Raw genomic sequence first — 25,759 nt, 5'->3', positions numbered from 1 at the left:
CGGGAATCTCTGACAGCGACGTCCTGGCTATTGTTGCAGCCCTCATTCCCAGGGGCCAGAAGGGATCGGGGGCATCTGGGCAGGAGCCACAGTCCCGTCAGATCCTGAGCCCCGGCCATCCCAGCACGTTGGCATTCGTGGCGGGAACTCAGCCCAAGGAGAATGCGACTGACCTGTAATCCTCCCGGGTGGCGATCAGGCTGGACACGTTCCTCAGGATGCCCCCGCCGCTCTCGATGATGGCCAGGGAGTTGCTCTGGCACTTGTAGGTGAGGGTGCTCACCAGGAAGCCCAGAGCGCCCTGCACAGAGCAGATGGCGGCTTTGTTCTCCGTGCTGTGAGCAGACAGGTTCCAGAGGGCGCTGAGGACACTCTTCAGGGTGGATTCCTAGCCAGGACAAAACCCCCATCAGCGTTCTCGGCCCTGAGGCCTCTTCAGCTGCATCCGCAGCTTCTCGGTGTGTGCCTCTGCTTTGCACACGCACTGAGCTGCCATTTGCACACTCGCTGTAAGTGCAGGCACCTTTGCTCACATCTTGCATGTATCCAGCCCACCGTATGCCTGCATGCCACCCCCGCTGACACACCTACAGTGTGTGTGCAAGCCACCCCTGCTCTGCACATGCAAAGGCAGTGCTCGCACGAACAGCACACTTTACAAATGTAAACTGCCCCTGCTGACACACTTACAGTGAGTGTGCAAATCACCCCCTCTTCTGCTCATGCAAAGGCAGTGATTGCACATGCAGCTCAGTGCACAAATATACATCACCCCACTGACGCACTTCCGTGAGCATGCAAGCCGTAAAGCACACTCAAAGCACACGCAAAGGCAATGCTTGCACACACAGCTCACTGTGAGCACGAACACCGTCCCCGCCTTTGCTCGTGCAAATGCAGGGCTCGCACACACCGTCCAGGGATGGGGGCTCACGCCCCTTACCTTGGTGGCGCGCAGGGCGCACTGCATCAGGCCGGTCACGCTGCCCACCTCCCGCAGGGTCTTCTTGCTGTTGATGTCGGCCCTCCAGGAGAGGTTCCGCAGGATGCTGGAGACCACCTGGAGGGAGGAGATGGGCACGTACAGAGGGAGGGAGCCAGCCTCCTGTGCTCAAGCCCACCTGCTCCCAGCTGCGGTTCTGTCATTGCCCAGCAGAGGGCAGCACTTTGCCCTCTTTCACCCCACCCTGCCACCCCAGGTCTGCCAGCCCCCACTGCTGGCTTGGCAGCTGTCAGCAGAGGGGATCCCACCTCCCCTCAAGAGGGCCCCAACCGGAGCAGCTGGACAGGATGGGCCTGGAGGACTCAGCCAGCCTGCTCCAGTGGCAGAGGAACAGAGCACCCTGCACCCACGAGACCCAGAGCCAGAGACCAGGCGATCCCAGGCAGCTTCGCCAGGCGTCGCAGGACCCAGGGTTCCCTCGCCTACCCCTGCACCTCGCCGGGCATTGGCACCTCCCCAGCACGTGGCGACCTGCCCAGCCCTGGCAGCGGTCAGTAGTTGGGGGTATGTGCCCAGGCATGTGGGCACAACACCCTGAGCAGCTGCAGGAGCCCCCGGGAGCCAGCGCCCGCCTACCTGGTGCAGCTCCTCGCTCTCCGAGGCCAGCTGGGCCACAATGGCCTGCATGCAGCCCCGGCGGGAGGACAGAGTCGCCTGCAGAGGGAATGAGATGGGGAAGCAGGGGCGTCAGGTCAGGTTCTGCACACGTTCGGGCCCCGGTGCAGTTCATAGGGGCCCTGCCAGCCTTGGAAGGGGCCACCAAGTTCCCTGAATGCTCCCAGATCCCTTCCCTTATCCTGCCCCCCTTTCCTGACTTCTTTTATTCCACAGCTCCCTTCATCAGTCCCAGTCCCACCAGGATCCCTGCTCTGCACGCCCCTAACTCCCCAGTTCCTCCCTCACCCCCCTACCCCGGGTCTCCACTTTCCAGTCCCTGTCCTGGGGCCTCACTCCACGTCCCCTCCCCCGATCCCTCCCTGAGCCTTCTGATCCCCTCCCCCCAGCCCCCACGCCCTCTTCCCAAGGCCCCTTCCCCTTCCTCTGGGCTCCCCCCCTCCACCTGTCGTCTTCCCAAGCCTTTACCCTGGCTCTCCAGCCCTCTTTCCCTGCCCCCCACTTTTCCAAGTCCCCACCCTGGTGCCCCAGCCCCAGCCCCTCCCCCAGCCCCCGCACCTTGTTCACCACGTCCCCGAAGGTGAGGTTGGTCAGTGCCATGCCCGCGTATCTCCTCAGCGCCAGGTTGAGAGGGTCGCTGGTCATTTTGTGCATCTCATAATCCACCTGCAGCAGCTCAGCCACAGCCTGGAGGCCTCCTGGGGGATGATTGGGGTGGAGGTGGTTACGGAGATCCACAGACCAGGCCGCGCAGAGAGAGGGACAACCCCTTCTCCGGGGCCTCATGTCTGGACTCCTCCGGATTGTCAGCAAGGGAGTGGGGATGCTGGATCGGGGTGTCCTACTGGAAAGGAGTCAGCCCCCTCCTACATGTCCCTCTTAGCCAACCCCTGCCCAGGGGTGGGGAGGGGTGGGAGACCAAGCCAGGAAGGAGGGGCTTGCTCTGCCCATGGGGCAAGCAGCCCCCGGGACTCTAACCCCCTGCATCACATCCTTGGCACTCACTGCCCACCCTGGGATGGGGGAGCAGAGCCCCGAGGCCTCTTGCTGCACACGCACCCCTCTCGTGGGGCTTACCCAGCTCGTTCATGGCCCGCCGGTACTCCTCGTCGAAGGAGAGCTTCATGATGGCACAGGTGGCCTGGCAGATCTGCGGCTCGATGGGCACAGGCACTGCGAGGAGAGCAGAGGTGAGCCGTGCTGCCCGGGGCAGCTGCACGTCCAGCGCAAGCTCCCAGCCCTGGATCAGGGACAGCAGGGTCCCTGAGGGCTGCGAGGGGGAGAGTCTTTCTGCTGCACCATGGACCTGCAGGCTCGCTAGGGCCCGTCCACCTGGGGATCAGCGCCAGGGAGCAGCAGCCGTGCTTAACTCTGACCCGTGTGTGTGTGCTCCCCTGCACCCCTGCCCCACGCACACCTCCGGCGGCCTCGCCCGCCCGCAGGCCAGCACTCGCAAGCACAGACGTGCCCTGACCGCACATGGTGCACGCTCACTGGCGCTGCAACACCCACACACAGGCACAGGCGATCACTGACACCCCCACACGCCCTGTGCACACATCCCCATGCAGCAGTGCACCAGCACCCCCACACACCAGCGGCACCCTGACACCCACCCACAGCTGCAACAGCACACCAACAGCCATGCACACGGTGTGCATACGCACATGCTCAGTGACACACCCACACACACCCACAACAGCACACCAACAGCCATGCACACTGCGTGCATACGCACATGCTTGGTGACACACCCATAACAGCACACCAACAGCCATGCACACTGCGTGCATACGCACACGCTCGGTGACACACCCACACACACCCATACCAGCACACCAACAGCCATGCACACGGCGTGCATACGCACACGCTCGGTGACACACCCACACCCAGGCACGCGCAGCAGCACGCCAGCACGCAGTCACACATACACCCACCCGTGCACGCAATGCTCCCCTCCGGACCCACGATGACTCAATGCAGACGCACCAGAGCCAACCATGGCCTGCGCCCTGCACTCCACCCCGCCTCCCCTGGGGACAGCAGGCCCCAGCGCCCCCTGCTGGAAGCAGCATCATCCTTCCCTACCGGCGCTGCCTTCAGGGCCCTTCTTCCCCTCTTTGCTCTGCATCTGCAGCCAGTCCCAGCAGGTCTCCGAGTAGGAGCGGATCTGCTCCAGCACATGCAGCACCCGCATCTCCTTCTTGGCCTGGCCCTCGTCGGGCTGCGAGAAGACGATGTTGTGGAGCGCGGCGTTGGCCCGCATGCGGGCGTCCTTGCCACCGCCGGGGCTCTCGTGAGCTCCCGGCTCCCGGTCCGTGTCGTGCAGGATCTGGACGAGCAGTGGGAGGCAGCCGGACTTGCGCATGGCCAGGCAGCTCTCCTGCGAGCTGGACATGGCCAGCAGGGTGCGGGACATGTCGTCCTTGTCCCGGGTCGCCAGCATAGACAGGAGCCAGAAGATGACTTCCACCTGGAGCGCATAAGCACCCTGGAGGTTCCACCACGCTCTGTCCTGGTCAGCCCCCCCACCCAGGAGTACAAATCCTGCTGCATGGGTCCCTCATGTGCAGACATCGCCAAACTCCGGCGTGGGCCTGCCCCGGGGTGCACAGAAATGTTTCAAGCATGCAACTGGGGGCCAGGACAGTCAGCGATCCCTCAGCTTCAGCTCCAGTCTTGGCCTCTGTAACCCTGTCTGCATCCCCCAGGAAAATGCCCCTTAACTCTGTCCAAGTTCTTCCTCCCTGGAGCTGGGGCCTGCAAACAGTAAAACCTTTAGCCACCACTGATGGATTCAAAGGTGAGCAAAGTGAAACAGACAAGAGCCAAGTCAGTTTCACTCAGCAGCTGCCAGCTACCACTGGCCACCAGCTGACTAGTCTCCAGGCCCAGGAGCCAGGTTAAGACATGCCCAAGATCACACAGTGAATGTGAACCTCCTGTGTGCCTTGGGGCTGTCTCCTCTGACTCACCGGAATGGAATCACAAGAGACCCCACTGAAATCAGCGGGTTTACACTGTACAAGTGATGCAAAAACTGAATCAGGCTGCCTATTAGCTCAGGGACCTCAAGCTTTTCCCTGGTGCGAGCAAACCAAGATGTAATGTGAGGCCCCTTCCCCGCCTCGAGCAGTGCTGGGACAAACGCCACATCCAAGACCAGAGTCAGAGTGCACAATCAGAGCAGATGTCATGCACAGGAATTGGCTAGCAACCCTCTCAGCTGGCTGCACACCTCCTGCTGGTGCTAACCGTCCCTCGTGTCCCAGAAGACACCAGAACTGGTCAGAGTAGCATGGGGTGAGCACCACCAGGCCTAGCACATTGTACGTAGTTTGCAAATACTGTCGCGTCCCAGGGCTTCCGTTATTTTACATTTCTTGCGAAAAGAGCCAACCACAGAACAAGGGCTGCAGGAGAAACTGAGGCACAGAGCAGGGCGGTGGCTTGCAGCAGAGCTGGCCACAGAAGCCATGGCTTTGAGCGTCGCGCCCTCTCTGCCCTGCAGCGCTTGTGCCATTCAGACCTGGGGAACAGCTATTTGTTAATTTCCAGGAGGCGTCTGCATTTCCCCCACCCAGGGGTAGGGATTCCCGTTACCTTATTGTTACTGAGGTGGCTCCCTCCCTCCTCAGGATGCGTTGGGATCTCCAGACTCCCATCCGCTTCCATGCTGGACAGCTTCCCACACAGCTACCAGGACAGAGACAGTTTGTGTGTTAGAACTTGCAAGCAGCAGCACATGGCTGGCTGGCTGGCTGTGAATAGCCCCCTGCCCTGCAAGGACCCAGCTGGCTTCACCTCATCCATGCAGCTGCTGAAGGGCAGGGAGCAGCCAGGTGCATGAATGGGCGCAGGGGACTCTATTCATGAAGGAGTGGGGAAGGCAGAGTGCCATACTTTTGTTCTCTCCCAGTCTGCTTGTTTCTGCCTCCTGCATCGGGCCCAGATCAGGGCATGTCTCCGTGCATTTTGCCCTCTCGGTGTGTAAATTACACCCCCTGTTAATACAACTCAGCAGGCCAGACTCAGGAGGGGCGTAACAGAGAAGGCCCAACCAGTGACGGCCAGAGCTAAACACAGGAGTCACTGCATCGGTCAAGGAAACCCTAGTGCCTGTAGCGGGCGCAGTGACGGGCACCTCCCTTGAGGATCAGACAGGGAAAGGGATGTGGGACACACAGATCGGTGGGTCCTGCACCTTAAAGGACGGCATGGGGGCGTGAGCATAACGTGCAGGCTGGAGGCACGTGTCACACGCGTGTGCCTCCCCTGAGACACGTGTGAGATGAGGTCTGGTTCTGCATTGTGCGAGGCCAGCACTGAAAACGGCTTCCTGTGAAGCAGCCAATCTACCACCCTACGAGCTGCTTGTTCCAGGCAAGATAATCTTACATTGGGAACCTGAAGCACATGGAGAAAATAAGAATCTTGCCCAAGGTCATACATGCAGTTTGTGGCAGAGAAGGGACTGGAACCCAGCGTTCCTCAGTCACAGGGCAAACAGCCACCGGACTAGCCTCCCTCACTGCAGATGTATGTAATAAAATACATACTGCCAAGCGCATCAGGGCATCAAAACCAAGCTCATTTCTCTTTCTAGGACAAATCCTCATTTTAGCCAACAGTGCAATAATTGTCTTGCTGACCGTGAACTGCTCCATCTTCCCAGGGCTCTGTTCAAAGCCCTGCCGTGCTCTAGCTTTGCACGAGGCTAAGGGCGAAATTCACAGCCCGTTCTGCTATCGGTTTCCTTAGTGCAATTAAAGGCTCAGGGCAAAATAATTTGGTGCTCCACTCCTTTCCAATCTCTGGTCCAGAAGACAGGATAGAGAATGCACCTGTGACTGGTGGGAGCCCAGCAGGAATCACATGACCTCTGGCTTTTGAAACTCAATTCAGATGTTAATGAAACCCTAGGGTGGAATTCTGATCCCACTGAAGTCAGCGACAAAGCTATTCATTTGAATAGAGCCAGCATTTCATCCAGGGCCTCTGGGTTTTAAAACTTCAGAGGCTAATTAAGCTCTGGACACTTATCCCTCGAAAAACACTGCAATATTCTCCAATAATCATCCAAACCCCTGCTGCATCCTGCTCTATTACTGAAGAATTCAGGGTTCTCATTGTTGAGTAACTTAGTATTTCCAATAACGTTGTAGGGTTTTGATTGTGGATTGTTTTCTTTTGATATGTTATTTTTATTATAAAATGGTGGGCTTTCTAATAACATTGCAGGCTAAATTGTATATAGTGTTTTCTTTTGAAAAAACTATTTTTATTATAAAATGGTGGAGGTGTTAAAATTGTAATATTTTAAAAACAATATTCTAATATTATTTCTTAGCACTACTTTTTTAAATAATTCTATAGGATTTTTAACAAAAAAAGCAATAATTTTTATTTCAGGTATTTTGCTTTAGCAATTAGATAGTATTTTTTTCTTATAATTAATAAAACCATGACATTTCCCCCTATAACAATAGTGTTTTTAAAGGGCTGTACTATTTTAATAATACTGGTCTACATTTTTAAATCCTGCAGGTATTTTTCTTGAACCATTCTGAAATATTCATCTTAGAACTTTGTGTTTTTAATTGAAAATCTTTCCCTTTTAATGTAATCGTATTTTAATACTACTTTACTTTTTAAAAATATGTAGTTGATTTTCTTAATACAATCACCATATTTTCTTTCTATGGCAGTTGCATTTTTAATTGAGTACTGTTTCATATTTCAGCAAAATAATGCTCTAGCTTTTCAATACCGCTGTAGCATTCTCAACACAAAGCTTTTAAAACGTGGGCTTAGTGCGTTTAATATTACTGTCGCATTTAAGATTAGGGGAGTTTTAAAATGCTACTCTTGCATTTATGTATTCCGAGGGTGTTTAGAGACAATAGGCAGCAATATTTTTTTTTAAATAACGCTGTGGTGCTTTTGTACCGTCGAAGAGAATAGAGTCACTGTGAGTGGCTTTTGTTGTGGTCTGGGTTAGATCTGTGGCATCGGTAACACGCACCGCCAGCTGTGGGATTAATTCTGAGACACATCTCGCACCGCCAGGCCCCACCCGTGACTGATTCCCAGCATGGGGCCTGGCTCAGCCACTCGGAGCAGATGACCCTATGGGTGGGGGGGGGGCTCTGCTGAACCCCCCCCCGCATATGCAGCGGGGCCTGCCAGCATCTCCCTGCCTGGCCTACTTCTGGTTGCCATGACAACTGTCCAGTTCATGGCACCAGAGACACACAAAGGCTTGGCCCTTCTGCTCCGTGGGGCGGGGATGGCCTCGAAGACCTGCCCGCCTCTGGCGCCAGCCTCACCCCACGCCAAGCAGCCTCCCCACCCCCCCGTGCCCCTTCCCCTCCGTGTTAGTCTGTCTCTTCAAAAACAACAAGAAGTCCTGTGGCACCTTGTCGACTAACAGATATTTTGGAGCATGAGCTTTTGTGGGCAAAAACCCGCTTCGGGTTTTTGCCCATGAAAGCTCATGCTCCGAAATATCTGTTAGTCGACAAGGTGCCACATAACTTCTTGTCGTTCCCCTCTTAGGACGCAGATTGCCAGCCCAGCCTGTATGCCTGGCGCCCACCCAGCCCTGCCATGACCTCCATGACTCTGCCATCGCCTGCCCGGCTCAGCTTCGGGGCGCAGTGCCCAGGCCTGTGGGTGGGACGCAAACAGAGTTCCCTCTCAGTTTTTCCACTTGGGAGCGGAATAAATTTTCTTCTGTGCACGGAGGCGTGTGCGGATGTGCACCACCCAAAGAAGACAGGCTGCTGGCTGTAAGCACTCTGCTAGCCAACTGGGCAGCACCTGAATCTCTCCTGAGTGGCTGCCCAAGCCCTTAGCTTACAGGGAACACAAATAACCCCCCGAGGGTGAGCATGGGAGAAGGGCACCAGACATCCAGTTGGGATGGAAGGAGGCCCTGGAAAAGCAGAAAAGCCCACCCTGCTCTGGCAGGGAAATGCCACAGAAGCTGCCTGCCACAGCTAGGCCTGGCACAGACCCTCACGATTAGAGTGGAGTGCCTGCCTGCCTGTGTTTGTGAAAACCACCCCTCACTGGGTGTGCTTGTAATGCGTCAGGGAAGGTGTGAGTTGGTGTGTGACTCGGGGAAGGGTGTGTGTGCAAGCCCAAGTGAGCTGGGAGCATGGGGATGAATGCACAGGAGTACATGCTTCTGGGTGATGCTGTGGCGGGGGGTAAATCAGCAACACGGTGCCTGGAGCTGGGTGTTTGCACATGTGAGGGTGACACAGCAGGGGCTGGGAGCCCACGGGGATGCACACTGGTTTTGCACACCCAGGACAAGGATGTGGCAGCTGTCAGTGGAACAGGTGGCACTGACTGCACCAGGTTGGGGGGTGTTCCTTGCCCTGCAAGCGAGCGTACCATCTCCTCTCCCTCCCTCAGAGGCAGCGGCCTCAGGTCCTGCCCCGTTACCTGTGGGTCCGACATCTGCACCTGGTCCTGAGCCTCCATCAGCTCCTTGTCGATCTGCTCCAGGCGGGAGGCTCGGATCTGCAGGGATTGAATCACAGAGTCAGCAAGCACCAGGCCACCCTGACACCATCCCACCAGGTGGGGCCAGGCACCATGGGGCCTACAGAGAGAAACAGGCTGGGGAAGGGGGACACAGGGAAGGGAGGTGCTCCCCTCTCCCAGATCAGTTATTGTCCCTCTCTCCCATGCAAAAATACACCACCCTGGGTAGCATATGAGCCTGATTCCCACTCGTTCTCCATTGCTCCCCCCATGTGGATAGGCGCAGGGTTTCCTCTATTTTTTCCCCATCCGTGTGTGGAATAAATTTGTTACATGCACCGAGGCACATGGAGATGTGCACCACCCACATAAACACACGCTGCGGGTGCTCTGCTAATCAGCCAGGCAGCACCTGAGCCTTTCCTGGGCAACTGCCCAAGGGCTCCGCTTACAGGGGTCACAGGTAGGAGGATTGCACCCCAATTACCAAGCTTTCTGGGGTGACTGAAGAGAGCCTGATCCCCCTCATGCTTCCCTTTGCCTGTATTTTGGGGCATTATTGGTTCCTGATTCATTTTTCTCCCGCCCACACTGCCCAGCTCTGGGGGAGGGCTTTGCAGTCCACTCCCTCCCCACGATGGTTTCGCAAAGGGAGGGGGCTGCGTTGCTGAGGGGAAGGGGTGAGGACAGAGGGAAACAACCTGGGGGAAGGGGCCACTCCCCTGCCCTGACCTGAGCCCTCTGCATCATCTCATCCGTGGTCCCGAAGCGCTCCTCCATGAGTGAGCGGATGTGCTGGGCCTCGAACTCCAGCTGCTGCCGGATCAGATCCATCTGCATGGAGAACTGGGGGCGGGGGAGACAATGGAAGAGGCACAGCATGAGGGGAAGGATCCTGGCTGGCCCCGCTCCACCCCAATGCATTCCCTAAGGGAGGCGCATCCTCGGAGCCAGGGGGCTGGCTCTGGTCCTGGACAGAGTCCCTGGCCCTCAGCACACAGGTGGTCCTGGCAGAGTAGGGATCCCCCTTTGCTCTGGTCTCCGGGTGGGTCCCCAGCACCTGGCCAGACCCTGGGCAGGGACTCACCGTCTCCACGTGCGGAAGCTCATCCAGGCGCTTGGAGAGGCCCTGCAGCTGCGTGTAGTACCAGAGCTTCTCCTTCTCCTCCTTCTCAATCTCGCTCAGCAGGAAACACCTGGAGAACAGGAGGAGGGAGAGGACAGTAACGGACCCCCCAGCTCCTCGGGCTCCTACCCCAGTGCTGACCAGACATCAGCCCAATCCCCAGCCCAGCCAGAAACCTACCAGCAAGGACAGAGACACATCCACTATGGGCTTCTTCATCCGACAAGCCCCACACTGAGCCCAGCTCAGCTAATGGCCCCCCGGGGAAATCCCTGGTGACGGGCACATGGCTGGGCTGCTCAGGATTCTGGGTAACAGGAGCAGCAAAGGGTCCCCCCAACCACCTGGTGAGGTAGCACGCTGGCACTCCAGGGGTGGGGGCAGGATGGAGCGAGAGAGGCTGGCGGACAGATGGATGCATGTGGTGGATAGAAAGACAGAGGGGGGTTTGTCTGAGGACAGGCAGAAGGGTATGCAGGGGACAGATAGGTGTGCAGAGGGAGAGCCAGACAAATGGATGTGGGCACAGGGGGAAAGGCAAATAGATGGGAGTTTATGGGCATAAAATAAACAGATGGGTGTGCAAGGGGAGAGGCAAACAGATAAATGTGCAAGGGGAAAAGGCTAAGAGGTGTGTATGGACACACAGGGACAGACAGGTGTGTAAGAGGGAAGCACAAAGATGGGTGTGCCAGGGGAGAGACAGATGGGTGTGTGAGAGGGAAGCACACAGATGGGTGTGTGAGAGGAAAGGCAGATAGATCAGACAGATGAGCGTGCAGGGGGAAAGGGCAGACAGCCAGATGTGCATGGCCATATAGGGACAGACGGACAGGTGTGCAAGGGGAAAGCAGACAGACAGAGAAGCACGGCTGGGCATGGGAGTGACAGCTCACAGCATATTGCCCTGGGGGTGCTCACAGACCAGCCCTGCCCCTCACGGTCCCTCCTGCCTCCCGCCGCCTCCCCAGCGCTTACCTCTCTCTGTCCAGCTCCTCTAGCAGCCGGAGGGTGGCCCGACTCAGCTCCCCCATGCTGTCCTTCTTCTGAGGAGCGGCTAGACGCGCGGGGCTACCCTCGGGGCAGGCAAGCTCGGGCACCAGTGCGGGCGGCTGGAACTTCAGGTTGTAGAGGCTGGTGATGTCCATCTGTAGGGCTGGGGGTGGGGGGTTAAGGGGGGTACAGAAAAACAAGGGCGCCCTTGTGAGGATGGTGTTAGGAGGAACAGCAGGACTGAGCCTTTCTAGAGGCCCCCGCATAGAAGAGTAGCCTGCTGATAGCCTTCTGCCCCTCCTTTTCCCCTGGGGTGAATCCCATGCCCTGGGGCCCAGGTGGGGCAGTGCACCGAGCCCCTGGTTGTTATACAGTTCCATACGTCGCTTAGGACAGTCTGGTCCCATCCACACCAGCAAACAGCTTGTACTCTAGCACAGCAGGAGGGGCACTAGCACGTTCTAACCTGCTGCCTCGAGACACCGTGTGCACTTCCCAGGAAAGTGGAGCCTGCTCGCACATGGTAAACTTACGAATGCCTTATTTCGTATTTGTTCCCCATTTCACGGGGTTGATGCACGATTTACATGCATAGTTAACACCCATCATAGGCCAGGCTAAATTTGTATGCGAGCCTGAATAAATACAGATGCACAGCTCCTCACAACAAAAAAACAACATCCCAAGTCTGACACCACCACACCTGGCACCTTAGATGGTCACCTGGGTAACCTGCCCCTAAATCCAGCCCTGTCTGACCCCTGTCCAGTGCTGAGGGTGTCCCTGGCCCACCTAGCCAGAATTGCTCCTGTTGAGACCCAGCTGTATGATTTCACTTCCCAGTGTGGGCAGAGCCATGGCATGAGGATGTGCTGGCTCAAAAAATGGCTTCCCAAAAGGTTTCAATTTAATTCCCCTTAACTCTGTCTGCCACCAACAGCTTTCCAATTTAATTCCCCTTAACTCTACCCTCCACCAACAACTTTCCAGTGTAATTCCCCTTAACTCTGCCCACTACCAACTGAGCTGTGACTGCCATGTGTCGAGATAAGCAGAGGCTGACACACAGTCAGGATCAGGATCTTGGCTGAGGTCACACAGGGAGGCAGTGGAAGCGTGGGGAAGAGAACCCAGATCTCCTTGGATGCCGAGAGCGCTTGGTTGGTGGCCCAGGAGAGGTTCAAGCGCCACCCAGCTGTTTCTACAGGTGGTGCACATCTGGACATATTGGTGTTGATAAAATTTATTCCACTCCAGGATGGACAACCATTGCTTTTGATTTCTGGTTCAGCAGCCCATCCACTACCCCCTGTCCCCGACAGTGCTAGGAACAGAACTCAGGACCTAAAACTCCCAGGACGCTGCTCAGACCACTGAGCACAACTCCCCCATCTGAGCTGGGACTAGAGTCCCCAGTCCTGGTCCTAGGCCTCCCCCAGTGCAGGACACCTGTCTTTTCATTTCCCGGGGGGCTCTGGGCTTCCTCCTGCATCCCCCCACCAGCTGCTGGCAGCTCTTCAGGACTCCCCTGGTGCAAAACAGACCCCCCCCCCAGCCTCACCTTACTGGAGGGGCCACCTCTTCGGGCTCACTCACCTTTCAGCTGTTCCAGAACTTCTGTCTGTCCAGACGACACCATGACCCGGGCCTCCTGCTCCAGTTTGCCCTGCAGGTGTTTCAGTACTTCCTAACAAACAGGGGAACACAGCATGGTGAGAGCGGTCCCACCAGCCGGGCCTCTGCAGAGAAGTAAAGGCACAAATGGGGCAGGGAGAAGGCACCCCACTCTAGCCCCTCAGGGGGATCCCGGCAGGGCTGGCTGGCTGGCTGGACTCCCGGCCAGGTGTCAGTAGCAGGAATCAGACCTGGCAGCTCTGCAAGAGCCACATGCATCGAGCATTGTGCTAGTTGTGCATTGTGCTAGTTATGCATTGTGCCATGCATTGTGCTAGTTGTGCATCGTGCCATGCATTGTGCTAGTTGTGCATCGTGCTAGTTGTGCATCGTGCCATGCATTGTGCTAGTTGTGCATTGTGCTAGTTGTGCATTGTGCTAGTCGTGGATTGTGCGAGTCGTGCATTGTGCTAGTTATGCATCGTGCTGTGCATTGTGCGAGTCATGGCGCATGTAAGGGCCCAGAGGATGGGCAAAGAACAGCTGTTCTCAAGGGTCCTGGCTCAGCCCCCTGCACCAGCTCTGCACATCAGCCGGGGGACAAGGGGCAAAGCCGACCCCTCCTCGCTCCAGCCTATGTGGGAGGTTGGAATCAGAATCATAGAAAGCTAGGACTGGAAGGGACCTCGAGAGGCCATCGAGTCCAGCCCCCTGTCCTCATGGCAGGACCAAATACTGTCTAGACCTTCCCTGACAGACATTTACCTAACCTGTTCTTAAATATCTCCAGAGATGGAGATTCCACAACCTCCCCAGGCAATGGAAGGGACACAGACGGGAAGATTGTGAGCACGCTCCTCTCCCACTGGGCTCCACATTCACTGGAGGGAGCGGGACACACAAAATACCAGCCTCCAAGGAGCGCTAGTCCAGCAAGGACCTGATTAACCCTTTGGGGGGAAGGGGAAAGAGTCTTAGTGCCAGATGGGGAATCTGAGGCACATGATGGACAAATCCATCACCTAGCCTGTGTGTAGATCTGAGCAGACAGTGGCCTGGGGAAGCAGCATGATCGAGTCCTCCCAGGGTCTGCCTCAGGTGCTACCCACTAGGCCCCGCTCCCTCCCCAGGAAATCCAGCAGGAAACTTGCCCCCCTGCCCTGGCGCAGGGCTCGGGGCGACTGGTGCCAGGAGTGAGGGCCAGACCCGGGACTGGCAGCGCCGTCACCTTCATGTCTGAGGTCTCATTCTCGAGCTTGGAGAGGTGGTTGGAGTTGTCCTCCAGCTCCCGGCGCAGATGCGTGTTCTCCTTCCTGAGTGCCTCCACCTGCCGCACCAGCTGGTCATAGGATGCTACGGAGCTAGACATCTTCAGCTCCTCCAGCGCCTGGGGACAGACAGAGAGAGGTGGGCAGCCGCTGCAGGCATGTCATTCAATGACAAAGCGAACCACCGTGCTGCTCTTAGTCGCACGACTGGACGATACTTCATTTAAAAATAACACTGGGTTGTCACTTTGCAATTTATTTAAACCTTATTTTCTAGGACCATTTTTACTGATCTTTTATTTTTTTCCCAGACCCCTGGCAATGCGCTCGCAGCCCCCCCGGGGGTCGCAGCCCCCAAGCTGGGGACCACTGGCTTAGGGAGGTTGTGGAATCTCCATCACTGGGGGTACTTAAGAGGAGGTCAGACAAACACCTGTCCAGGGACGGGCTAGACCAGAGGTGTGAAACTCAATGTACTTCATGCCCAGTGTTGGGCTTCAAATCCTCCAACTGGGCCAGCAGGCACCCGTCTCAGGCAGGGCTCTGGTGGAGGGGGTCAATGCATCTCCCAGTCCCACCTGCCAGCCCACATGCTCTATCCCACAGCCGCGCATGCCACCCCAGGGCAAAGCACCCCCCCTCCAGGGGCCCCCGTCTCCGGCTCCGCACCACCTCTGCATGTCCCTATGGTCTGGGTAAGCACGTGCAGAGGTGGCTGTTGCAGGCCTCGTGCTCTTGGGAGCTCCATGGCAGCTGCCTCCAGCCGTCCTACGGACAGAAATGTCCCCCAGGCTCGGGGCAGGCTGGGGCTGGGGCTGGGACTGGGGCTGGGGGCTGCCCCCCATGCTCAGCACAGCAGCGGGTAAGAGGAGCGATACAGCAGCCTGCTCTGCTCCCACCCCTCCCAGGCAGCCTACGCTGGGGCGGAGCACTCCCCTGCTCATCACCGCAGTGAGGAACTGGCTTCTGACCTGTTTGCCAGGCTGGTGTGCTCAGTGCCACAGAAACCAACCGGCTGCGCCCCAAAGAGCTGCTAACAGACCATGGACTGGGGGCACAGGAGGGGTGGCATGCCCAAGGCCACCTGGCCAGCCAGCAGCGGAGCTGGGAATGCCAGTCCCTTACCCACTGAACCATACTGCCCTTCTTATGACCTGCCCTGCGAGCCCCTGAACCTTCCAGGGACCATCTCTCCTCTCCCAGTGCACCAGCTGACTCTCTCTCCATAGTCTCTGCCCGTCTCCGCCTGCTTCCCTGTCCCCTTTGTTCTCTGCATGTTCTGCTCTGCTCTACGGCGCCGGATGAAGCGCCCGGAGGGAACCGTGTGCCACAGCTCTGCTGGGGACAGGAGCCACGGCGGCTCAGAGGGGGACCCCTCAGAGCAGGTCCCAGCTCTTCAAAGCAGCAAGCAGAGTGGCTGGCACGGCTCTTACCCCCGACAAAGGAGCTCCCCAGACCCAGCCAGTGCCGGAGGCTACTCCTACCCTGGATTGCAACGTTAAAGGTGTTAGGAAGCAGTAGCCCAGCCAGGAGCCCTTAGCAGAGCGGGATTTGCCCTTGGCCGAGTGCACCCAGAGAGCTAATGCGAGGAGACACACGTTTGCAGGGATCAGCTGGTCCTGCCGTGTGCCAGGCCTTTGCCTCTGCACTGGCACAGCCTGGCATGTGGCACCCGGGGGTAGGAGCCAGCAGGGTGGCCCTGAGATGGGGGCAAGCGTGCACTGGTGCCAGCCACTGGCCGTGTGGTGCAACCCCCGGGCTTCAGGATGCCCCAGGCAGGGCCTCTCCAGGCACTGCCCCTATGGGGAGGGGGTGCACGGTGGCCCTCGGATGCTCAGCAGGGGAGAGTGGGTCCTTAGACACACTGCTCTGGACGCAGCTGCTCCGATCAACCTGTCCAAACCAGCAGCCGATATAGGGCGGCGGAAAGGCAGCCGGGCAGCAAGGGACAGGGCTCAGGAGCGCCCAGGAGGGACAGCGGAACACGCCAGCAGTTCAGGGATCTCCCTGGGGCCTCTGGGCTGGTTCTGAACAACCTACCCTGGGCTCCTTTTGTCGCAGTACCGGCTCCTTGGTCTGGGGCAATCCCCCGCCCCCGCACACCCCAGGCACCTGACACCCCCGATTGCCCAGCCCCACAGCCCTTCCCAGCTCCACAATGGCAACTCCCTCTGCCAGCCCCAGAGAGAGCAGCTCGCCCCCGGAACCCCAAGGGTTAAATCCAAGCATGCAAATCATCAGCCACCTGCCCTTCCCTCTGGCTCCTCAGCACCCCTGGGACCCCCCACTCAGACCACCCCACCCCAATCCACCTTCCCCTTCTGCCCCGCTGCCCCCCTGCTTTGTCCGGCTCTCGTCTGCCATTCCCGTTGTCTCCCCCTCACCCCACGGCCTCTTTCCTCCCCCTCCTTCCCTCCTGGGGATGGCGGCAACTGGGCAGCATTCTCCCCCCTGCCACCTGCACCCCCTCCCTCACCAGACCCCCCCCCCACTGCCCAGCTGTGGGGGACAGAGCCATGCTCCATCTAGCTGATTGCCTGACTTCTCACGGAGCTGGATGGGGGAATGAACCAGAACAGGGCAATTTTGGAGTGATCCACCCCTGTCATCCAGTCCTGCAGTCCCCTGCCCCCTGTGCTCGCCCCATAACCCAGCCACAACCCCCCCCCCCACCCTCCAGCTTTCAGAGCGGCCCCCAGTGCCTGTTCCTGCCCCATGGGGACCACGCTGCAGGCTCAATGCCCCAGTTGGGGAGTCTGGCTTTGCACTGGAGGGGGGCCTGGCAGGTGGCAGAACATCCAATAGATGGATGCATGCTGCATGGACAGCCCCGATGCCTCGTCAGTGTTCGGTCACTGGGGGTGGAATCTGTGATCAGTTAATTTCCAGCACCCGCATGGCCACAGGACAATTGGAGACACGGCTGGGCTTTGTTTACCACGCATGAGCGCTGGGCCTGCTCGGCCCTTCGCACACTGCTCAGGGGGCTCGGAAAGCCCCCCCCAGTGGAGCATGGTGTGAAATTCTCCCCAGGGTTGCTTTTTGCGGCTGCCCATGAGGCTGTAACTCCGGCCTGCTGTGTGGGGCTCAGCCTTTCCCAGGACGCCGCTGGGGCAAGAGCAGAGCCCTCAGAGGAGAGGAACATTGGGGGCAGAACCCCCCCCAGCAGCCCAGTGAGCCTCTATACGAACCCCCGGGGGCCCTGCAGGCTCCAAGGGGAGGTTTAGGGCTCTGCTGCCCCGTCCAGCCCTGCTCTGCTCTGCTGAGGGGCCACTAAAGGGGAACTGGGGGGCTGTTTTCAGCAGAGCATAGCACCCTGCAGCTCCCCCTGCAAACAACAGGCTGCCTGAGAACCATGGGGCACTCAACTTCTTCCCTGAAAACAATGGGGGAGTGTCTCCCGCCCCGAGATCAACGGAACCTCACCCCCTCTCCACCCCAAGACCGATGGCATTCCTTCCCTCAGGGAGGACAATGGAGCATCGCCCCTCACCCACTGAGACCAACGGAGCACCACCACTTCTCTCCCACTGAAAATAATCCGGCACCCTACCTCCCCGCCAGGCCTCTGAGAACAAAAGAATTCCTTCCCTCACTGAAAACAATGGGGCACCCCCCCCGCCTCCACTGAGAACAATGGGGCATCACCCCTCACCCACTGAGACGGGATCACCCCTCCTCCCCAAAAATAGTTGGGCACACTACATCCCCCTGAGAACAATGGAATTCCTTCCCTCGCTGAGAACAATGGGGCATCTCCCCTCTACCTCAGGGAGAACAGTGGAACATCGCCCCTCCCCCAACCGAAAATAAATACACGCTCCACCTCCCCGACCCAAGAACAATGTAATTCCTTCCCTCACTGAGAACGATGAGGCATTGCCCTTCCCCCCAGTGAAAACAGTGGGGCACCCCACCTCCCCCACTAAGAACAATTGGGCACACACACCCAGGGGAGAACAATGGCACTCCCTCCCTCCCTAAGAACAATGGGGCATCCTCCCTTCCCCCATGAGAAACAATGGGGGCATCTCCCCACCCCTTCTGAGAACAATAGGGCATTCCCTTCCCTCACTGAGAACAATGGGACATCGCCCCTCCTCCATGGAGCGAAATCCTGCCCTTAGTGACAATGGCACTAGAGGGCCCATGTGACGGAGCTGTGTAAACTCAGCTGAGACCAGGCCTCATTGCCCCCTGTGCCACCAACGAGCCCCCAGATGGGTCTCACACAGAACCCGAAAGGCAGATGGGAGCAGCTGCCCCTTATCCTGGGAGCTGCTCCAGCACCCCCACACTGAACAAAAACAGAACCTAAAAATACCCTTAACTATGGCAACCAAGGCTGGCGTCTTTCTGTACACACTCAGACACACTGTCGGCTCCCACTTCGAGCAGGGAACGGACTGCAGCCGCATGTTCCTCCCCCACGTGTTCATCCAACCAGGAATGGGGGGAATGGGTCTTTCAGTCGTAATTGATTAAGCTCTGTTATTTAGCCTGGGGCCGAGTCCCTGAGCCCCAGCCACATCCCAGACCACGCTGCGCTAGGTGCTGTACATGTACAAGCTAAAAGACAGCCCCTGTCCCAAAGAGCTGGCCATTTCACCAGCTGCGTCCCTGTATCACCTGCCAAGTGCAGCTCTTAGGTCCTACCCATGAAACCTCATGACCTAATAAATTTGTTAGTCTTTAAGGTGCTACAGGACCTCTTGTTATTTGTTTGCATGAGTCCATAAGCCGCCAGGGAGCAGGAAAATACCACCTCCCTGTGTCAAGGGAGAGAACAGAAAAAGTGATTGTTTTCATCAGCGGTGCTGAGTGCTCACAGCTCCAGCCAGTGGAGCTGCTGAGGTGCAATACACCCAGAAGTCAGGCCCCCAGGGCTACAACTTTTCAGAGGAGCTCAGAATCCCCTTTCCCAAGAGAATCGCACGGCAGGTCCTAAGCGATGTTCCGTGTAAGCTGAGCCCTTGGGTGGTTGCCCAGGAGACATTCAGGGGCTGACCAGCTAATAAGCACAATGCCCACAGCCAGCAGCGTGTGTTTCTATGGGTGGTTCACATCCACACGTGCCTTGGTACACAAAATTTATTCCACACATGGATGGAAAGAAACTAGAGGGAATGCTAGAAACAGAAGCTAGAAAGTACTGAACTCTTGGAAATCTGGCCTCATTGTCTGAAGTTGAGCACCAAAACCCACTGGCCTCTTGAGACGACCGGATTAAATTATGCTGCTCCCTGGTATAGATTTAAACCCATGCTGGCCACAAGAGAGTTGCTCTGGATTTACAGGTGCCTTGAAAGGCAGATCCACTGTGAAACGTGGAGCAGGAAGGAAGCTTACACCCTGGGGTCTCAGATACTGGGGACAAAGGCAGCCAGCAGCAATCAGATCTGATGAGTGGGAAGAAAAATAGCCCAATAATCAGGCTGGTTTCTTGGGGCTAGGCCTCTGTATTTCCCTGGAGGATGGTTACCATGGCAGCTGCGATGATTTTACAGGGCTCCCTGGTCCTTGCAAGAGATTTTCATGCAGGTTCAGGATCTGGCTGTTCCCAGTGAGAACAATGGGGAGACAATGGATCCTTTATTACCCTCCATGGGACTCCTTAGCATGGCTGCAGCATAAGGGCCTGATGGGCCATTCCAGTGCCTTCCTAGCACTGCAGGGACATTGCTAGTGGGGCTGGTCCATGTGAGTTCCACTTGAACCGTCCAAGTCTCCTTGCATCAGGATGGGAGCGGCATGGGCTTGGCTTCCGGCTGTGACCCTCCTGTTTCCCCCCAGAGCTCACCAAGTTTGCTAACGACCCCTTGCGTTTGGTGCAGGGGAGCCGGGGAGAGCGCGCACGAGGCCAGGGTGATATCAGGACAGTGGCCGCTTTTCTCCAGGCCTCTGGCAGGGCCTGCCTAGTGTTTGATGTTTGAACTTGCCAGAGGGCTGGTGAGTGGGTGGCAACTCACATGGGTCTATGTCCCAGTGCGTCGACACGTGTCTCAGCAGGGCCGGATTAACTCTCCTGGGGCTAATAAATTCTGTGGGGCCACTGTAAGGTCTGGAATGGGGTTAAAAATGAGGGGTCCAGTGTGCAGGAGGGGGCTGCCTGGGCATGGGCTGGGGGTGTGGTGCAGCATCTGGGCAGGTGCCAGGGTGCAGGAGCAGGCTGGGGTGGGGTGGGGGGTCGGGACAGGAGTTAGGGTGCAGTATCTGGATGCATATGCAGATTTTTTTTTCCCCATCCAGGTGCGGAATAAATTTTGTTATGTGCATGGAGGCATGTGGATGTGCACCACCAGTCAGAATTCAAAAGCTAACTGGGAATCTGGGCTGGGGTGCAGAAGGAGGCTGGGGAGGGGGCTGGGTAGTGGGGAGGGTGCAGGAGTGGGCAGCGGCTGTGCAGAAAGGGAGGGAGGGAGGTGTAGGAGAGGGCAGGGGACTGGGGCGCTAACCTGGAGCAGCTCTTGTTGGGTGGTGTGGGACCAAGTGGCACCGCGCCGCTTGCAGGCTCCACCCCACCTCTGTTCCCATTGGCCGGGAATCGCAGTCAGCAAGAGCAGCAGGCCCAGAAGGCAGGGCCTTTCGGGGCTGAATGCCAAGACCCATACTAAGGGGGCTCCCTTTAGGCTGGGGCCCTGTACTACAATCCCTACAGCTCCTTCCATAATCGGGCTGTGTCCCAGCAGGTGTGAACACACGCTAGTGCTGGTGCAAGGGCATCGTTCAAGACACGTGCACTAGCTGCCACGTCCCACGGCACGTGTGCATTCCAGCTTCTCGGGGATGCAGTGGTGCGTGTGAGGCTTAGCAGGGCCGTGTGCAGCACAATCTGACTGCACCACTGCGTTTCCGAGCAGGCGTGTGTCTGAGGGCGCTGTGGAGGGGAGACAGTGCACATGTTGCTGATGCAGAGCACGAGTGTGTCTGTGCCCACACACTTCCTGTTCCTTCGAACAAGGAGCGGACACAAGGAACAAGCAGCCACATCCTGGCGCGGGGCACTGAGCTGCAGTGCTAGGAGCATGTGAGGAGCAGTGTTCCCTGTAAGCTGAGCATTTGGGCGGCCGCCCAGGAGAGATTCAGGTGCTGTCCAGCTCATTAGCAGAACACCCACAGCCAGCAGCCTGGTGCACATCCGCACATGCCTCGGGGCATATAAAATTTATTCTGCACATGGATGGAAAAATGTAGAGGGAACCCTGGTCCTCACTCCTTGACACTTGTTCACACCCGACCCGTGCAAATCCACCACCAGCAGCAATAATAGCAGCTGCTAATGTGGACCAGTCAAAGGAGAACTTACTTGCCTTGATGCGGCCAAACTCTATGCAGGGCAGGTTGGCAGCACGCAGTGGTTCAAAAAAACCCTGGAAGTTGCTAGGAGCAGCGTTCCCCGTCAGCTGAGCACTTGGGCAGCCGCCCAGGAGAGATTCAGGTGCTGTCCTGCTAATTAGAAGAGCGGCCCCAGCCACCAACATGTGTGTCCATGGGTGGTGTGCCTCAGTGCATGCAACAAAATTTATCACAGGCATGGATGGAAAATCTTAGTGGTAACACTGCACGGGGGCGTTGCAACCCACTCATCTGCAAACTGTGCAAGGTCTTAGTCTGGGTTAGCCTGTGTCCTTTCTCTCCCTGTGGGTTTGTGGATTCAAGGTACCCTTGGCCAAAGACACCCAAGCGGGTGGGGAAACTCACAAGGTTCCCCTGGAAAAAATACTTCTACAAAACCCAAATGTCTTTGCTTCTTTTCTGTCTGTCTCCGATTTCCAGAAATATTCAAGGAAAATAGATTTTTTTCCCCCAACAGAAAAAAAAATCTCTGTGCCTTTATAACGGCCCTGTCTTCTTTAAACCCCTTTCCAGAAGAAAAACTCCAAGCCCACCGGACTGAGGAACACCTCCCGCCCAAGGGCTTCAAATTGCTCTGTGGACACCTATGAGTTAAACCTCCCTACGGTCCTGCAAGGAAGGATGATCATTCTCATTTGGCAGAGAGAGAAACTGAGGCACAAAGCAGGTGCAGAGGCTCCCTCTCCAAGCCAGAACTGAAACCAGGCATCCTGACTCCTGGCCCTGCCTTGCTCTAACCACTATAACCCACTTTCCAGAGCCCAGGAAAAGCATCAGCTGTCCTGTCCTTGACTCCCATGCTTTAAACGCCTCCTATGCAGCCTCACAGCATCACAACAGTTCCTGGTCCAGAATGACCAGGTTTCCCGCTAATTTTTTCCATCCATGTGTGGAATAAATTTTGTCATGCGTGCCGAGACATGCACAGATGTGTACCACCAGTAGAAACACGCACTGTGGCGCTCTGCTAATCAGCTGGACGGCATCCGACTCTCTCCTGGGCAGCTGCCTGAGCACTCTGCTTACAGGGACCACTGCCCGTGACCCAGAAGGGAATAGTTCCCTTGCTCTGAGCCCATCAGCTGGCACCCCTCAACAAGCTTTGCCAAGACCCCATGCAGGCCCCTCTCAGCCGAGATAATGGGCCGAGGCTTCCTTTAAATTGGAGCCAATTTCCCACTAAATAAATAAATGTGAGACGCCCCCCCCAATGAAAGACAAAAGGCTTCACGGTTCTTTGAGACCTCATAAATCTTGCGTCGTGGGCGATTCCCATGTGATGCTTCCTAGGTGGTAAATAAATCATGGCAACAGGAAAAGCCACGGTGAGGCCGCCCACAGGGCCAGCCAATCACTGCCTGGCCAAGGCTCTCTGGTTGCTACGGGGACAGCCAATAGCGCTTTGGCTGCCCGAATATTAAGGCAAAGAGGCTTTCAATTTTCTCTTCCTGGGCACTCGCCTATGCCATCAAATATAGATGTGAGTGTGCTTGTTAACTCCAGCCCCATCCTCAGGTTCTGGGGCCCAGCGCAAGACTGGAACAGTCCATGATTAAATAAAGAGCGAGGATCGGCGCTGAGACAAGCCAAAGTCTGACGTGCCGCTGAGCAGGCAGCGCCATCCCCTGCAAAGGGCCAACATCCCCATAAGCTTCACAGCCTGGGGTGGCTTTTACCAAAGCACCTATTCAGGTTGTGAGTGTAGTCACCAACAGGTAGACTTGAACCTGGGCCCTCTGGAGCTTAGTGCAGGAGCCTTAGCAAAGGGGGTCAGCAACCGTTCCAGGGCAGAGGGCCAAAATGTGACCTTTTGACCTCTATGGACAGTCCGAGTGCTGGTGATACTTTTTCAAATCACTAATAGTCCTACTTACAACAGCTCCATTAATAAATAAATGCAGAGGCCGAGCTTTACCGTGTAGGTGCTGTTCGGGAGCATTAGCTGGTCTTTGTTTAACCCACAGGCGGCCTGGCTTTGAGCAAGCACCCGGCTGCATGGGGGAGGAGGAGCAGGGCTGAGCTCCCACCTCGCAAGGGGCAGGAAGTGTGTCTTCATTGTATTTGTACAGCACCAAGCACAGGAGCTTAATGCTGCTGTCTCACGTACACACCCAACCCACCCCAGAGGGAACAGATCCGGCCAAATGGTCACTCGGATGACAGAAAGCAGACAAAAGGATCTGAGCAGAAACCAGGTCAACCCATCTCCTAAGTCTATGAATTGTGCATGCCTATTGCATAGCACTTGCATCAGTAGAGCCCGGCGTGGACACAAACGTATCCACAAAAAGGAGCTGCAGATTTGCAGGGCTCTAGTCATTAGATCTCAGTGCCCCTTACAAAGGGGTATCAGGAGCACCATCTTACATGATGGGGAAACTGAGGCACGGCTCCAGACAGTGACAGAACTCGGCCTAGAACACCGTTCTCTCAGGCCTGGATGCTGTCCTGTAGCCCATAGCATCTTGCAACGGTTGAGGCTTGATTGCCGAGTGCCCACAGGGCTGGAAATGGGTTGCTAAGAAACCCAATCAGCAACTCATAAAGACCTTTCGAAGGAAGGCAAACGGGGGGAGGGGCGTCTCCTCGGCACAGGGAGCCATAGAGCGATGAGCTCAGAGTGCCGGCGGGCATTAGAAATCAACAATAAATAACAGAACGCGACGGGATTTCCGACAGAGCAGACCAAACATCCCCGTCTCTGCCTGCCCCAGGCCAAGAGGAAGAGGAACCCACACAGGACTGGCCCTCTGCCCTAGGCCAGCAGTGCCGGGGTGCCTTGACCTCTGAGGAATGATTTACTGGGAAAATAAAACCCGCCATTCCCCCTGCACCCACCTTACACATACACCCCTTCGCCCCCTCCAGCCAGGCTTCCCGTTCGCTGCTTCAGTCAGCATTTGCCTTTCTGCTCCAGCAGGCAAGTGAATTATTGTAGGGTACCCAGGTTCCCAGCTGGAATGGGGAATGGGGTCTGGTTGCTGGCAGTACTCCCCCAACCTCAGCTCCTCCACACACGCACCCCAAGCTCCAACCCTGGCACAGCTACCATGCCTGGGGAGGGATTCTTACAGGCCCACTCTGCCCTGTCTCCCCATCACCCCTCCACCTTCTGTCTCGTTCTTTTTCTCCTTCCACTTTTCATCCTCTCACAAGAACATAACTTCCTAAGAGCAGACCTCAGACCAAAGCACCATCTAGCCCAGTGTCCCGTCCTCCAACAGAGGTCAATGCCACATGCCCCATCCATCATCCATTCCCAGCCTCTGACAAAGAAAGGCTTGGGACACCATCCCGTACAGCCCCGGCTCTGGACCCCATTCCCACCCTCCAACATATCTACCTCTCCCGTAGCTGAGCTTTCCAAAGGGCTGTTATGCATAGTCTGAGCTCCAGCATCACATGGCCCGGAGAACCCTGCCCAGCAATTTCTGAGTCAACCCTACAACACTGGTTGGATTTACAGCACCTCTTTAGGGAGATGTCCACTTGGGATTTAAGGACTTGAAATGTCTGAAATGCCAGAACAGCACTCAGTCACTTAGAGCAGAGGTTAATTACCCACCCCCGCCAGTAAAATGTCTCTTGCTCCTAATCTGAATTTGTCTAGTTTCTGTTTCTAACCATTAGACACCTTTTCCTGCTACATTAAAAGAGGCCTGCGCTAGGGAAATCTCTTCACCACACAGGGGCTTGGAAACCAGGATCAGGTCATGCTAGTAACTCTCCTTGGGATAAACTGGATAGATTTGAGTTTCTCGCTGGAAGGCATTCTAACCATGTCAGGAAAAAAGTGATATTGACTGACCCCTTTTAAATTAGCTTTGATTTGCACTCTCGCATCTTTCTGTCCTTGGCCTCGGAGGCTACCCATGGCTGAAGCAGCGAATGCCTCATTCGCTTCATTTTGCAACATCTTTTTATTTCGTTAAAACAACTAAAAGTCTTTGTTGCCCCACCTGGCCCATGATATGTGCCTAGATTTTAAGGCTAAAGGGGTCTGTTAATCTCACTTGCTGCCTCACAGAGGCTGGGGTGAGTAATGAAATAGACGCAAGACAAAGAGTGACAATAAAAACCTGTCTGATTCTTTTTAAATGATAAACTCTGACGTGTTGTACCACAAATTTCATATTAGTCCTTATTCAGTAGTTGAGCAATCACTGGAGAAAGTCCAGAGAAGAGCAACAAGAGTGATGCCAGGTCTAGAGAACATGAGCTATAAGGGAAGGCTGAAAGAGCTGGGCTTGTTTCATTTAGAAAAGAGAAGACCGAGAGAGGACA

General features: G+C 56.5%; 1 protein-coding gene across 1 annotated transcript in view; it reads right to left on the bottom strand.

Annotated features, from left to right (window-relative positions):
- Nucleotides 1-25,759, bottom strand: part of APC2 (APC regulator of Wnt signaling pathway 2) — a 44,113-nt gene that overhangs the window by 6,298 nt on the left and 12,056 nt on the right. The window contains exons 3-15 of the mRNA XM_074978262.1: nt 14,080-14,238; nt 12,834-12,924; nt 11,223-11,400; nt 10,206-10,314; nt 9,851-9,964; nt 9,077-9,154; nt 5,225-5,317; nt 3,710-4,094; nt 2,696-2,791; nt 2,177-2,316; nt 1,580-1,657; nt 944-1,060; nt 174-388 (exon numbers count right to left, since the gene is read on the bottom strand). Coding sequence (XP_074834363.1) covers nt 174-388; nt 944-1,060; nt 1,580-1,657; nt 2,177-2,316; nt 2,696-2,791; nt 3,710-4,094; nt 5,225-5,317; nt 9,077-9,154; nt 9,851-9,964; nt 10,206-10,314; nt 11,223-11,400; nt 12,834-12,924; nt 14,080-14,238 — 1,853 coding nt within the window. The remainder of the gene's footprint in view (nt 1-173; nt 389-943; nt 1,061-1,579; nt 1,658-2,176; nt 2,317-2,695; nt 2,792-3,709; nt 4,095-5,224; nt 5,318-9,076; nt 9,155-9,850; nt 9,965-10,205; nt 10,315-11,222; nt 11,401-12,833; nt 12,925-14,079; nt 14,239-25,759) is intronic.

Source organism: Carettochelys insculpta, chromosome 27, assembly GCF_033958435.1.
Source record: "Carettochelys insculpta isolate YL-2023 chromosome 27, ASM3395843v1, whole genome shotgun sequence".
Lineage (NCBI taxonomy): Eukaryota > Metazoa > Chordata > Testudines > Carettochelyidae > Carettochelys > Carettochelys insculpta.
The sequence above is the reverse complement of the archived record's forward strand: the minus strand, read 5'-3'. Positions and strand labels throughout refer to the sequence as shown.